This window comes from Ammospiza nelsoni, chromosome 5, assembly GCF_027579445.1.
Source record: "Ammospiza nelsoni isolate bAmmNel1 chromosome 5, bAmmNel1.pri, whole genome shotgun sequence".
Lineage (NCBI taxonomy): Eukaryota > Metazoa > Chordata > Aves > Passeriformes > Passerellidae > Ammospiza > Ammospiza nelsoni.
The window spans coordinates 34899750-34916285 of record NC_080637.1 but is presented as its reverse complement, the minus strand read 5'-3'; the positions used below and the strand labels follow the sequence as shown (position 1 = coordinate 34916285).

General features: G+C 37.3%; 1 protein-coding gene across 2 annotated transcripts in view; it reads right to left on the bottom strand.

Annotated features, from left to right (window-relative positions):
* FRS2 (fibroblast growth factor receptor substrate 2) overlaps positions 1-16536 on the bottom strand; it is a 50169-nt gene that overhangs the window by 15999 nt on the left and 17634 nt on the right. The window contains exons 2-3 of one of the 2 annotated variants that reach the window (XM_059471764.1): positions 2595-2700; positions 132-223 (exon numbers count right to left, since the gene is read on the bottom strand). In XM_059471764.1, coding sequence (XP_059327747.1) covers positions 132-197 — 66 coding nt within the window. In that variant the 5' untranslated portion in view covers positions 198-223; positions 2595-2700. Of the gene's footprint in view, positions 1-131; positions 224-2594; positions 2752-16536 lie in introns of those variants that run through there. The other variant, XM_059471763.1, reaches the window with a different exon arrangement.

The window sequence follows — 16536 nt, the reverse complement described above, 5'->3', positions numbered from 1 at the left end:
GGCACCTGCAACTGCAGTGTTTCAGCTGTTCAGAAATTTGCACTCTATTCTCATTACTTTTTTTTTAATCACAGACGTGGTCTGTAAGAAAACAACAAAGTAGTTCACAGCACATCACACCAGCTGCATACCTTAAACTTGTTTCGGTGGTTATCTGGGACAGTTTCTTTATCTGGACAGCTACAACAGCTACCCATGACTTCTTCAGAAGACCATCTGATCTCTAAAGGGGAAAAAAAAAAAACAAGAACAAAATTATCATCTAGTTGAAGTAAAAATGAAGTATCATCAACAAACAAGCCAATGCAAATTACTCTGACAATTCTTCATGATGAATCTTCCAGTCACATTTAATAAAAAAGTCAATGTAGATACTAGAGATATGATAGTTTATTTGGATTTGACAGTAAGGAGTGGCAACACAAAGCTGTTAAAGTCCTACCAGTAACTCACCTTGAGGTTACTACCAGACTCATTTGATTTGTCACCTTAATTCCCATGGCAGCAGCTTGGGGGAAAAACAAAAACCCAACCACTTACTGTGCAAGATTTTAATTTCCTAAACCAGACTCTTACACCAGGCAGCTACCTAGATTCCAGTTCCACCTAAATGAGCACTCCCTGGCTCAGGAGCACAGCACTAGAGACACCCCTAGAAGCCCTGGGCGGTAGCGGGTTACCAAGCACCAGCAAAGCCCATAAGGCTGCCCAGGCTTTGGCAGCCCTGGGGCTCCAGGCCTGCAGGCAGCCCTCTGCTGGCAGCCATGCAGTAAGGCTCTGTGCTTCCAATTCAGAATATTTCCCATATGGCAGTGTATACCAAACTATGTAATCAAAGACACGGGAAGGAAAAAAACCCACATTCAACACAAATATTTTAAAACTCGGGATTTCCTTATTTCTGTTAAGTTCTATTTGGATTAAATTGTGTTACACATTCGTTTTAAAACAGTAAAAGGTGGTAACACTGAACAGCATGGCTAAAGTAATGAAACAAAAAAAAACACCTTGGTATTTTTGGTATTTTCATTTAAAGACTTCTGTGTGTATGACAAAACTTTCACAAAACAGTTTAATAAAATGTTCACGGAACAAAGTCTCGCAACTGGCTGTTTCATCCTCTACCACCATGAAAAAGGGGTTAAGTCTCACATTTCTTAAATACAAGAAAGTCTGACAAAAGAAAACTTAATCCATATACATAATCTTTATATTGGATAAGAATTAAAATTTCCACTACACACATGAAAAATCCTGGAAGAGAACTATATTATGTCAACAAGAGATACAACACTAGAAATCGAGAAGAATGAAGACAGTATGGACTGATAAGTTTTCCTGACTAGAGGGGAAAAAATCCTATGTTATCATCTTAAGAAAATCATGACTTGGTTTCTAGATAGACATTTGTATTAGCATGCAGCAGTAGTATTCATGTAGCTCCTTACTCTGCTAAGGGGTAAGATGCAAAGTATACAATGAAGAGCAGTTAACTTTTCCACTTTTTTTCATCAGAAAAGCCACTCAAGAGAGACTCCTACTCTAGAGACTGTATAAATCAGCCACCAAGAATCCCCTGCAGAGGTAACAATATTGCTCCAATTAATCCAGTGATAAAGAGGCAAAGTACCAGACACCTATTCAAAATCATGATTCTTTAATGTCATTTCTGTCCATAACATGAAAACATGCATTATATTGACAAAGATTTTTTCCCCAACTCAAAATAAAACCAGGCATTGCTCATTTGCTTCTACTGCTGCAGAGAGAAGCTATGCTACACACAAACTTTTTTTTTTCTTTTTCCATTGTGAAGTTTTGAAAATTTTATAGTGGTAGTAGGAGCAGTAATAGTTGTTCTTTCTCTTCTGTTGAGAAAGGGAGCTACAGGTAGTAACACCTGATCCTGGTTCCTACCCTGGCACCCACCCCTCAGTGCCTCACTACAGCAATGTTCAGATGTCCTTGTCAGCCTCCTGCCACGGTGCTGTTTACCCTGGGAATCCCCTGCTATGAGGAGCAACAAGTGACAATAGCCTCAGGGCAGATTAACAGAGAATACTCTGCTCCATACAATGTAGTGGCATATGCCTCAAGCAGCCTTAGTAAATATGTATGCACTTAATAAAGCCCAGACTTAGACCTCCTCAAATGTTTTTTGTAGTGAAAACAGAACTACATAGCTGCATGCTGTTAGTATCAGACTTTCTATGCATTCAGCATGAAATAACTGACCAAGTCTGTTGAATACAGGTGCTGCTGCTTTAAAAAAAACTTAAAAAAAAAAAAAAAAAGAACTTAAAATGCAAAGCACTTTGGAGAAAAAAAAATCACTAGAGTTGCAAGAAGAAAGCTGTAGTATATTGTGTATATCAAGATTTTTGAAGCACAGCCTCTGTACCTCAGGAACAACAAAGAAAGGGTATATAATCAATAATCATACTACAAGCTTGTTATTTTGTCTCAAGTATGCTCTAATATTAATATTTCAGAAAACCAAGAACTGAAATGCTGCTTCAAAGGAGAGATGTGAACAAAGGCTATGAGGAAGAAATTAAACAGCTAGGGAACTGGCAGAATTAAAAATCACTCACCTAGATTTGGCCATTAATATTCCCAGCCTCTGCTGCAGCATCAGGGCTTCTGTCATACTCAAAGTGTCATGCTGTCTTGTCACAGAACTAATCATTGGACCTAGAACTAGAAGGGTAAATAAAAATAACATTTTTTCTCTTGTTTTTGAGATGACAGTTAGTAAACTAAGAAAAAGACATGCTTTTGTTTATAATTATTTTGCAAGTATTATGTCAAGCAAGGTCTTCACGATGTTTTAGATAAGACTGAGCTCAGAGTTGCCCTGACATTTCAATGCTATGGAAGAAATTAATCCGGCACTCCTTTCTGCAATGCAGCCTGTCACACTGGGGACTCCATTCATTCTCCACTCACTGCACAGCCAGTTCAGTGTGGAAATGACAGATGTGAAGCTCCCGTTATCCTCAGTGCATACCAACCCAACCCAACCCACAGCAGACAAACAGAAGAACATGTACAACTCACTCTATTTAACTCCCTCTTGCTTATCCTGCTGAACATACACAAATGCTGACTTGTATGGCTAACACATCACCCTTTCTCTGCTTCCCTCATGATTCTTGCTCCATGACACTAACCATAAATTGCTTGCTTTTACTTCCCCACCCCCTGGATTATTCTCACACTAGCTATCCACTCACATCTAAGACTTAAAGCTAACTGCTGCTTCCATCATGCTAACAGCTGGCAGTCTCTGTTCTCAGTTTGTAAAATTGCCAAACAAGCACTTGATGTTTCCTTTGATGCTGCTTATTAAACTCAATAAAAGGGCTAATTTCTCACAATAATACTTTATTATTATGTCTATGCAAACTTCTTTGAGACCACTGCAGCTTTGCTTACACATTTTTTACTGCAATTCTTTGTATTCATCAGCTGTCCCCAGTCTTACCCCTGGATTAAAAGCATCTTGGCAAACCAAAGCTCTCTGCGTTTTTGCATAACATCACATGTAATGTAGTCCTAATTTGCTTCCAGGTCCTAGGCATGATTCCATCAGTTGCAGAACCCTCTTACTTGTGAAGGGATTGTGCAAGAGATTACCAGAAATTCAACACTGGCAAATGCAAAAATAACACTCCTAGCAAAGGAGCTCTGTCTGTTAGGAAAGATCAGTCACATAATCATGCTGTCCAATGGAAACTCTAGCTGGACAGCTATCATAAAGCAAATGAAACATAACTGTTTGGAAAGTCTTAAAAGTGCCAAACCAAAAATACAATTCTACTGTGTGAATCCATAGCGTAGCCCCAGATGTAGTAATGTATGCCATCAGGGCTCCCCTGTCAAAAAACACAGAGTAAAAGCAGAAATATGCTACTTAGACAACTCAGCCTGAAAAAAGGAGCACACAGAGCATGAGTACAGAATTATAGGTGACAAAGAGAAGATAAATAAAGCACAACTATTTTCCAAATGCAACTATTAGGGAACAGCAGTTGACATTATTAAGGGGGGGTTCAAACACATAAAAGTTCTTTCTTGCACATGATCTGTAGCTAAGCAGATCTGCAATGTCTTGTGGGAATGAGTTCCAAAATGTTAAAGATTCAGAAAGTAAATTGGACAGATGCAAGCTCCAAGAAGAACTTTTAAACTCAAGGATGTCATATCTTGCTCAAAAAGTCTCTAAGGTGCAGATGCTTAGAAGGGTCTTAACGAACAATCAAAAATGTTCCTTCTTACTACTCCCTTCCCTATATATTTACTATTGGCTCTCAGAATTTACTATATACTGTCAGAAACAGGATACTGGACAAACTGATACTTCAAGTGTAACCCAATAAAGCCATTCTGATTAACATATAAGGATGATCAACTCAAATTTGTGAGTGCTCTGCAATAAGATATTAAAAAAAGGAAATAATTAACAACTTATACTTAACTTGAAACTAAACCCTAGATTTCACAAAGATACCAAAAGGTAAACTTATTGAACTGCTTGCCAGAGATGTATTTTTGCATACAGTTGTGTACCTATCCCTCTGCAAGGTGAAGTTTTGGTTATGGAATGACCCCACCCAATCTAGCTGGTATTATTAAACTGTGGTTTCAGTCAGGTTAGATTTCTGCTGGCTTAGCATACCAAATCAGCTAGCAGAGAGCACAGCAAGTGCCAGAGCCAGCTGGGGACAGAATCACAGCCTTAGTCACATCCACCCAGTTTTCAGAAAAATTAGCCACTTTACTAACTACTGGGATTGAAGTTTACCAAATCCCCTACTAAAATTTTCAGAAGAAGCAAATGGAAAGAGGGAGCAGAAAACCTGACCCACCCACTCCAGTGAAATCTTAGGAGGTAGTCATTAGAAAAATAATTAAAATAAAAATGTTCATAGGCAAGCTATCCTAATGCAGGTATGTTTGCACTGGTCTTTACCTTGGTATTTTTCTAGCACAGTTTTAAACCTTTTACATGGTTTGGCTACCTAAAGCAGAGTAGCCTATTTCAGTTACCTAAGAATGATTCTTAAACAATCTAAGCTGAGTTTTATAATTGATTAAATAAAGCACACAAATTTGCAGTACCTAACTTCTTTTAAATGTAAAGCAATAACAAAATTCTCCAAACAGTTGCTTCCAAACACAAGTTGGCTGTTTATTCAGTTCGGGACTTTTTAAAATTTTCCCAGATTGCAAAATATTTACCCAAACTTAAATATACAAGAAGTAGACATTTCCACAGTCACAACAGTCACAACCCTAAGTTATGTCTACAATGTCAAATTTAGTAGCTGTAATTTCCCACTCACAAAGCATGAGTGATGGCTGGATGCAGTTCTGCAAGGAGGGGGAAAGGCATGGAGGGTATCTTCTGCTTATCCCTAACACATTCATTACTGCATTGCCAGGTAAAAATCCCAGGCAAGAGAAACCAGGACCAAACTCATCTAAACCTTGTTAATGGGAGTGAAAGGAAGGAACTGCTGTAACTTCACTAAGATTTATTACTTGGCTTTGTGAAGTAAAATGTGGCTCTTTCCCTCACAGATTAAGCAAGGCCAACAAGTTATGCTAATCTCTCACAAGTCGAGGAAGACAAGGCATCAGTGTAAACAAGAGTAGATACTTTAAAAAGAACAACACAGTCAAAAGCTTGCAGATATTCTAACACTTGCAATTCTGCAGTCTCTCCAGGCTGGCAATGATGAGAACAAGGCACGTATTCCCCTCACACAAGAAAGGCCACACGGACATGCTGCTATCCTACTCCTCATTTGCTCAAAGTCACCCCATTCAAGTCAGCTCGTGGTTGCAAAGCTGATCTAAAAGCTGATTTTAGCTTAGTCCTGAGTGCTCTGGTTGCAGAATCGAACATTAACTTCAGCAGATATTTTCTGTACACATAAATTCCTCTCACAAACCTCCTAAAAATCAGGCAGAGAAAGAACCCCAAACCATAGCACACCTCAGAAGAGGCAGGGAGAAGCAAGGGTGCCTTGTCTGTTAACCCATCTTTTGCACAGTCTTTTCAAATGAAAAAGTGACCTTCCAAAGCACTAGCTTGCCACAGTGCTAGGCCCTCTGCTATGTCTTTCCATTTAGTCATATGTCATATGTCATTCCATTTAGAGTCCAAACATTGGCTGTCTAAACTACATCTAAACTAGACAATAGAGTAAATATCACAAATAATGTGCTAGACAATTGAACACATTGAAAGAGGCAAAACTAACTTGGAGAACTTCCTCCCAAAGTTCCAAATTCCTGACCCTCAAGAATTTGGATGTTGACATTTCTAGAGGGATTCAGAAAAGTATCCCAAATTTAGTATTACAGCAAGCATCAGCACACCTGCCCATCCTGCAATCTCACATTCAAATGGCAAATACTTGAAGAAATCACAGCCAAATCCCTACAGATACATTCTAACTCATTTTCTCATCTCCTTTTCTGAGCAATTCTTGATGTCAATGGTTTTTCTACAGCAGGTGACAATTTCACCTGGAAAGTGTTGCCTCAGAGATTAAATTGAAACTGAGAGTATAAATCTGAACATTTCAGGTTATTCATAGAAAATTTCTAAGTAACTCATTACATGCTCTCCTCATGAACCAGAGTAGTCACTACAGCAAAGCGCCTTTCAGCTTTCCACACAAAAGAAACTTTGCATGAAAGTGTAAGACAGCAGACAAATGAGATAAACCAATTTCACATATAAGAAAAATGTTATTTAGCAAGACAATTACTGTTTTATTGGCATGCTATTCTTTTCAGAATACAGATGAAGGATGCTGAATGATAGTGCAGTCAGTCTTTTGAATTTTGCTGGTAGCTGAAAACTGCCCATTTCACAACTGGCTAATGCAACCAATTAAATGGATAACCTCTGTACCAAATGTGATATACCCTAGGTCTTTAGAGTTGTGATGTAATCCATGCTGGCAAATTCTACATGATTTAAGAAACCTGGTGTCCTACTCAGACTTAAGATAACCTATACTTTGACCTTCTGTTTATTTTGGCTAGCACATCTTCACTGCCACGAAGCCAAGCTTTTCAATTGGAAACAAAATGTTTCTGGTACATGGGACTCCCACGTACCAGACCTCACATGTACATAAGAGATGAAGCACCAAAATAAAGCTAGTAATTATTGAGTGTGGCCTTAAAATCCAAGAGCTTTATTTCCCCAATGGTCAAAATAAGAACTTCTTGGCTTTATAATTACCAAAAAGAAAAAAAGCAACATCTGTACATCAGCAAAGATTGACTTGAATGTTTGGAGTCACAACAGACAAAAGATGTGCCAAAGCTGGAACGCTGGCCCATGGAAACACAGGGGTTTAATGGCATATGAATGTTCAGAAGAGCAGGGAGAAACCCCATGAGAAATACAGCAAAATAAGCACAAAATGCCATCATTCAAATCTACTCATCTTCTTTCAGGTGTTCTGGAAGGCTCTTGCCTTGCACAGTCTGACAAACAGCAATGTGACAACAATTCACACCCAAGAAGCAAATGTGTTTTGGGGAGAAGGAGGTTCAATAGCAAAGCAAAATGAACCAGGGTCAGACATAGTCCTTGCCCTTCATCCACCTGGCAACAATTACTAAGAAAATTAATATTGAAAGTGCCTCAGTACCTTAGAAGGATGAAAAAAGCAGTACTAACAAACCATAGCAGAGTTAAAAACTACAATGAAGGAGATCCAAGAAGAAACTAAACATGCTGAGAAATAGTTTGGTGCTGCTGGCTGCAATTAGGGAAAACAAAGTACTAAGGGTTGAGGTGAAGCAGCAAAATCTAGTTTGTAACTTTGCTTACGCTAACAGGTGGAGTTTTCACTCAATATTTTCATTAAATGAGCATGTTGTCAGACTTATGATCAAAACACAGCAATAAATGTACACCCCTTTTATCTCTTTAGCTCTTTCCAAAGGAAAAAAAAAACCAAAAACAAAACAACAAAACTGACATAACCCAAGCTAAACTGTAAAAGCTTTCTGGCTCCAATGAAAACAAAATTATTGCAACCACACACCAGCTTGAGCAGACCAGCTTGCCATTTCAGTGCAGTGCCCTCAGAGCCTCTTTGAACACGCCCTGAGGAGGCTGATGCAGGATCACACCAGAACTCGCCCTCTCAGCAGCATTCCTTTGCAGCACCTTCTGCTGCTGCCAACTGCCTGCTCCTCAAACTCACAGGAGACTTTTTTTTCCTTACTCCTGCTTTTTAACACTCAGATCACCTCACAACTTGACCTATTTTGCTGTATATGTTTCCATATATTTGGATTCAAAATGAACAACTTTTTATTTCATATTTATTAGAGCCATATAAAAATAGCCAATATCATTTAATAAAACTAAAATTGAATAAAATGAAGCACTGGAGCCTTGTTGTTTGTTTAAATACAGAACTAGCAACTGATCTTGAAGAGTCATTATGCAAAAATTTGAAATGGTATGCTACTATTAAATTAATTCTTTACAGTTCTCTTTAAAAGTGATCATTTCAGCAAAATGCTCAAATTTAGGTGAGATAGTTAAACATTTGCAGGAACACTGTTCAACAGTAATTCCTTAAAAAAACCCACATGTTCATTCTGACAGAAAAGCTTTTATATTCACCACAATTACCACAGAAGTGAAGATTAAAGACCAGGTCAAGTAGCTGAGCTAAGATGAGCAGAGAGAACTGCAGCAGGCAGCAATGTTGTGCCAACCCTAAATACTTCATGGCGCTTAAGACCAATTTACATAACGCCAATCCTACACCTCTCCACTTTGCTCTAGCATGACATTCTAAGAACTGCATTCCCTTATCCTGAGATGTGGTACCCCCATACTTAGGCCTGTCCCAATGCAATATAAAGGGTAATCACACATTTCATTCAGGTACTAGGTTGGTACAACTGCTCTATTCAACTAGTGCACATAGACACACATACACATACAGCTTTAAAAAGTAGTTTCAAATTTTCACCTCAGTGCATTTTGAGAACTCTAGGTTTTTAATGAACATGAACAACCTCAGTGCATTTTGAAAACTCTAGTTCTTTAATGAACATCAATCTTGAACAGGAACACAAATGCTGTTTGCTTTACCATCCCCATTTGTCCCTCTGAGGATGTGGGACATTATTGCTTGTTCTACTCTTTAATCACTCTCCAAAAAATGATCCTCTTACACCAAACTTCCAGAGAAACAAGACTTATGTTTTACTTGGTATCATTTTTAAAACAACTTACACACATGCAAATATTTTCCCATTTCTTAGTAAAACAATTTCTCTAGATCCACACCACCAAACTGTTTCCTGTGAATGTCTGCCAGATTAACTGCATCCTTTTACAAGAAATAGCAGAACACCAAACTCCAAACCATGACACTATGTTAAACAGGCAAGCATTATAAATTATTTTATTCTTGGAAAATCTGAATCTCTTTTAAAACATCCTCTAAGAAATAGCATATACTGAAAGCGTCATTTTTACACAACAATAAACCAGCAGAAATGGGACTGAAGTTTTAAGAGCTGTGCTATGGAAATGCTTTTTGGATACAGGATCAAGGAGTAAGGCGATGAGATGGGAAAATATAGTGGAAGGCTACAATAATTAAGTAATGGGGCCAAGGAAGAAGAATCTAGCTTAATTCTTGAAAAGGAAGCCTGACTTGAAATTGTTTAAATAGTGAGTCAGTTCTCCAATATTTAACCACAAATGCCTTGTACAACTTGAGGCCTGCTACTCTTGCCAAGTCTTCAAAAGCCAGTGAAGTGCCAAATCTTGTCATTAAGTAAATGGCATCGAGTTTATATTTTGCAATATTTTAATCCTTGAAATATTGTTTGTTCAAACATTTCAGGAAGGGTTAAGTTCTGCTTTCATGTTTTTGACATGTTTTACACACAATTTTCTAATACATTAATAGAAACTACTCTGGAAAGCCTACGAGGTCTTTGTTACTGAAATCTTAAGCAGATTCAGCAATAAGTTATCAAAGCTGAGACCATGCCACTGTGTTTTATTAAAATAAATAAATAAACAAACACAATTTGTATATCATTTTAGTATGTATTCTCCATACATGCCCTTCTTCATCTGTCCATTGCTTCCACTATCAGCAAGTTCTTAGCACTTGGATACAGGGAATCTGGCCTTACCTGAACATCAAGCTTTTATATATGGTTTTTATTTCTTGGAAAACTTACAACCGAATCCTCCCAAGATCTCATTAAAGCTATTAAAAAATAGCTTGGCTTCTTTAATGACCACTTTTCCATTTTCCACACAGAACTCTTCCCATCACTTCTGAAAGGCTCACAATTTTCTTAGTTCTGTTTACATATCTCCTCATGTGCTTCTCATACATTTTTTTCTTTCCACTTTAAGGAGACACTCTAATAATCATTTACACTTACCTACCCTGTGGCCCCATATCACTACATAAAAGGGAAAGATTAACAACAGTTAGTTAAACCTCTAAATCAAAACTATGCAGGTTGGTCACTGAAACAAAATCCACAGTCTTAAGGGTATCTTTTGTCACCACTGAAATGCATCTGCCAAAAAGCAAGTTTAAATTAAATTTATTTCTTTGTATTCACAGTGAAGAAGAGCATAAAAACATTTAGTTAATGTAGCTGATTTGCTACATCATGGTAACTTGATTGAGTAGAAGTCTGTCTGTGCTTTGGGCTACACCAACTCATTAAAATTCTGATTATTAGGATGTGCATGGCAGATTTAAGTAAAACCCAATTATAATCACATTTTTGAATCCAAGCAATTATTTTCTCCTTTTGATTGCTGAATCTCTTACAGTCAATTTTATGTCAGTAAACAACTACCTCTTTGAGTACTTATTTGTTAGTGATTTAACGTCCTCCCCACTAGTCAAGTTGATCCATGCCCTAAAAATTATTCTTCTGTTTGAGATGGGAGCTACTATATACTAGTTTGATCTACCTGTACAATGGAGAGCAAAGCTTCATGAAGCAAAACAACCTTTATTCATAGTTCTCCATAATTACCACAACTAAAAGGTCCACTTCCTTATATTATACTTCCATGTGTTTAAAAAGCTCCTTTTAGGGTCTTATAAAATGTGTCCTTGATCACTGCTGAAACACTACAGAAACATCTGTATTAGCCTACTTCTCTCAATACAGAGCCCTACAAAGATAGATTCTGTTGTGGATGATTTACATCACATTTGACAACTGCTGTTCAATGTTAAGATCAGGCACCATTTTGTTCTAACAAAGAATAAACATACCTTTTTATAAATCCACATTGTCTGCTTTGCATAACTGTCCTTTTAGTATTTTTTAAAGCTATAAAAGTACTATTAGGAGAATATGTATCAATAGAAATGTGGATGTTAGCACATGCATGTCAATATCCACACACCAGAACAAGGAGCAGGACAAGGATTAAAGCTTAGCTTGCCCAGATAAGGAAGAGCACCATTCCCACAGGAGTGCTCCCAGCAGCAAGGCCTGATCAAAACAGCCACCAGTGGAAGAGCCTGCAGCTAATACAAGTTTGCATCTTACTGTGTATATTGTTCCTTTTCCTGTTACCATATCCCCAAAACAGATTACTGACACATATTTAAGACATATGAAATAAATAAAACAGAAAATTAACAGATGCCCCTCCTGTGACTCATGGAAGCTGAAGATTGAGAAAAGCATATCACAACATCTCATGACGATTAAAACATATAAAAGATCATGCAAAAGTCATTCTGACATTGCCAGTCAATAAAGATGCCAGAAATGCCATTAAGATTTTACAGCTTTTTTCTTGTCCTGTGTCACAACAGATGCTGGCTAAACCACCTTGGCACAAGTCTGGCTGCATAGTGAGCAAGTGGACACAAGAGTGCAAGCAAATTAAATCTGTCAGAGAATGCATCTCAGGTAACTTGAAGTTCAGAGAAACAAATACCACCTTGCCCTCCCATAGGATCTTGCACTGAATTATGTTAAGCCATTCTTCCTAAAAAGATAAAACTCAGAATCTGATTTCTATGATAAAATAATTGTCATAGAACCATTGGTTTCATTACAAAGTTAGCCTGAGTAACCACTTGCTCTCTTTTACTTTTCAACATAAGGAATTGTAATATGAGAATGAACATATGGCTTGCAAACACAGCCACTATTTAGAATGCCTCAATACCATCAACTGTGGACCTCATTATTTGCTACTATTTACATAATTTTTTTTTCCCTGGATCACCTTTTTGAATTTCTATTACCAAACTCTATTTCCTAGAAGAGTATGGCCTGGGATGACAGGATTTGAGATGGTGGGAAAAAGGAAGGAAAAAACCAATCTGATTTTCTTCTTCTTTATGAAAAATTTAACTCCTCCCAAGACATTACTGTAGCTTAATCTTCATGCACTTTACTGTCCCATCTATTTAGACTGAAAGACTGTACAGTGAAGGTGCCCATTTTGAAGTTCTTAGTCAACTCTGTGTGTCACATGACATTTAGAAGCACTGGGACATTTGACTACACAGAAAAATCACATTCTCTTTCCTGCACTGAAATGATTTCCTACTGTCATAAGTGGCAGATATTTAAGGATAAAAAAACAACCTTTATGGTTTTTCATTTTCGTAACACATGCATATTTTCTAATCAACAACTATGATGCCAGAATGTGTGCACTACATGCTCTCACAAAGCAATCATATCCAAGATTTGGATTCCTAAGTACCTATGAAGACTGAATAAGCAAGAATGACACAACTAGGCTTAAAAAAAACAAAAAACAACCTCCTAAGTGAAAGGCCTAAAGAAGTGCTCTGAACTTTCCCAGCACAGGCACAGTAGCCTTAAGTTTCAGCTTCAGACTAACTTCACACACCTTCTCTTCTTGGCCATGGGGAATTCCAAGCACTGCAGTGTGTCAAATATCACCTGAAACACTGTAGCCTCAAAGCCAGCATACAGATGTTTTGTTTCTCTACAACTGCATTCAGTGGGGATCTCTAAATACGAGTTCACGCTGGCTATATGTTTCTCTATTATTTTTGTGCCTCAGTCTTCTGTGCTGCAAATTTCTGTAACTTCTAGATAGTAAGAAAGAGGTTGATGTAGTTTAAATACCACACTAAAACTCCAAATACTTTTGCATATGGAAAATAAACTGATTTATAGCTAGCATGAACAAGCTTGCCCTTGCCCATCCATTTTGTTAGTATCTGATGGCTATATTGAATGCCCATTTTTTCTCATAAAGAATTAATTCTAGAAACTGCTGAAGATGCCAAAACTTTACTACCATTACTAACCATGACAACATCAAAGCAGAACCCACAGCACTCTTTGAAAATGCTATCTATAAATTACACAACAGGGTCTTGTCTTTACTTGGGACTGAAGTCTCCAAAATTTACCCTCCACAGCTATACAGTTTGTGGTTTTTTCTGATGAACTTCCACAGTGGAAAACATATACATTTGAAGCTAGGGGGGCCAGCATGTGTACAGTATTCTACATTAATTCTTCATATTTATATGATTCTCTCACAAATCACTACTGAAACTGATCACACTCTGTGACAGCATATGCCAGCCGTGCAATTTAATGGACAGTGAAGTAGTACCACTTGGCAGAGATCATTAGCTTATAAGGTCCAAACAGTAGCTCTGCTGGTAATTTTTTATTATTAAACTTCAAAAAGGCCTTGCAAGCAAGAAACCAAAACAAATGGAATTCTGAAGCTCTGAAAACCCTGCAGACCTCCATGTGAGTTGTTGATTCTGAGGTAGTATTGGCTAAAGCAGACAAGCTGTCTCCTTTATGAAGAGTCCCTATTCATAAGTCAGCCACCATCTCCTAAACTAGCAACCCTCAAAATGAAGCTCACAATCTCAAGGTTCATTTCATCTTCCCATCCCTCTTTTTCTCTCCTGCAGTTCAAGCAGCTCTTTGCAGGAGGCAATGGAGAATTGCAATGGGATAAACTGACTTATGTTCTTCCTCCAGCTAATACATCTCTACCTATATGTACGTAACATACCATTTATTTCTACTGAGAAATAAAATACAAAATAATAATAAAATCCCATAACCACCTGAATTCCAGCTGTCTCAGGTTTTCCTTTCCAGAAATATTTTTTTCAGTTACCCATCACTTCCAAACATCAGCAGGTCACTCATAACTGCTCATTGTTTTCCTTGCTCGGCTATTTTTTTTAACCTGGACCAGCTTGCTGATCAGGTTCACCACATGAACAGTCAAACACAAGTCAGGGGCTGGCACTGTTTACACCCACAGCACCACAAAGAGAAATGCTCTTTGAAACCCTGCCTACAGATACATCTTTATAGCTACTTATTCCATGTTCCAGTTAAGTTATCAGCCAAATCTTACTGTCCATGAAAAGTCACAGAAAACCTGAAACAAAGGACAGAAAAAAGAAGAATTCAGATTTAGGCAGGTTCTGTTAAACAGAATAATTAAAAGTTATGGTTCTGACCAATCCACGGGACATGGAACTTAATTCTAAAGCAGTTCCAGCAAGCAAAATGGATACCACTCCAATACGACAATTTTCCAGAAGAGGACAGGTAAGTTTAGTTAGATAGTTCATTCAGCCAACTTGCTGTTTCAGAGTATTAGAAGTCTGCCCAAAGAGGACACAAAACCCAGTTATCTGTAGATGCTGAAAGTACAGCCCTTTGTGGGTAAAAACTCTGCAGTCTCTAGCAAACCAGAACCACTTGTTTAAAAACATGAAATGTAATATGACTTGGCACAAATCCCATTTAAATAACAAACCCATAAAGCTTGCTGGCACTTACTTAGAAAGGAGTGGAAAGAAAACAAAATCTATTCTAATTCCCTCAATTCTAAGAACTAGATTTGTATTTTAAATGTAGTATTTATACATGACTCAACATCTTAAACTAGACTTCAAGTACAGAGGAATGCAAGCTGAAAACCAAATCCAACAGATAACTGACTCACTAAGCCCCTTCTAGATTGACTCTCTAGGTGAAAACTCAAAGCAGTAACATATATAAGTACTGATTTCCTTTGTTATATTTCTCTACTCCAGCTTATTAGCACTTCTGCAGTGAATATATATTTTACCAGCTTTTTTGAAATAAGGGAAATTGCTTCTTCCCATTGTTAATATTCAAAATCCTGTAAAGTAGTTACAGCATCTCATTCCCTATAGCACATTTCAACTGCTCAGAGAAGTCCAAGGAATGATACACAAAAAGCCTAAACCAGCTAAACTGAACTACCACTGTCCACAGAAGAGACTGGCTTTTACTAGTTACCATTACAAAATACAGTTTTATTGTGTGAAGAAATGCAGTTATTTTTGAGGTGCTCTCTTGTGTGTAAGAGACATCGGATATTTCCAGATTCCTGAGCTGTTTTATCTTAAACAAGTTCTATGATTAGAAGTTACAGTTAATAAATATTTACACAAAAATTTATTGGCTACATGGAAAAAAAAAGTTTACACTTTAGTAAACTTAGTTTACACTCAAGATGAGATAACTTGATAGAATGTTTGAAAATGAAAAAACCTTTTAAACCATTAATTAGAGAAACTACCAAATAATTAAACACAGAATAAACACATGATAATTAATGTCTGCCATAAAAAGGCATAGCTATATTGCTTTTTCTGTTCCCATGCAATGAAAATATTCTGCATCCAAGAACTGGCAATGAGCAGATTCATTTCAACTATGTTTAAACTGGTATGCTTATAACACAGTGTAAGTACCTTGTGCTTCATCCTTAATTTGTGTACAAGTTATGAGGGGGTTTTGTGTGCAATTCCACACTTACAGAGGTATTACCTGATATTGTACTGCTTATAACCTTTCTAACCCTAAACTGTGAAGACACCAAACACACATTTGATTGCTACAGGCTTTTAAAAGGGAAAGAGTACAGTTTGTCAGTAAACTTAGCTTAAACAATGCTTCCTAAGAAACTACAGCTACATCTTATTTATGGTCAGCACAGTGATGACAAATTCACTTTTTAATTTTTATCTTTAAAAACTTTCTCTGCAATAGTTCAAGAGACAAGGGAAGAAAACATAATGGTGGAAGACCTTGAAATAAAGAAACTTTCAAGACATGCTGTACCAATTAGCTTACGTTTCTTACAAAACCTGTGTTCTTGGAGATAAGACAGCTAGCAAGTCCAAAGGTCCATATTTAGGAAACACAAACATGTCCTAAACATTTTTAATGTTACATATTAATAGTATTTAAAATATTTTCTGTAACTGTTTTTAGAGTCTTGCTTATACATACTAAGGTGACAGAGGCACCCTGTCACAGTCTCATCTTTCCCTTAAACACTGAAAGCTGTATAACAGAAAGCCTATGAGGCAAAGAGAAAAGGTGAGTGAATAGAACATGTACCCATCAAACATTTAAAATAACTTACTGCCTGGCAAAAAAAGTTGAGCCCTTATCAGTATGGATTAC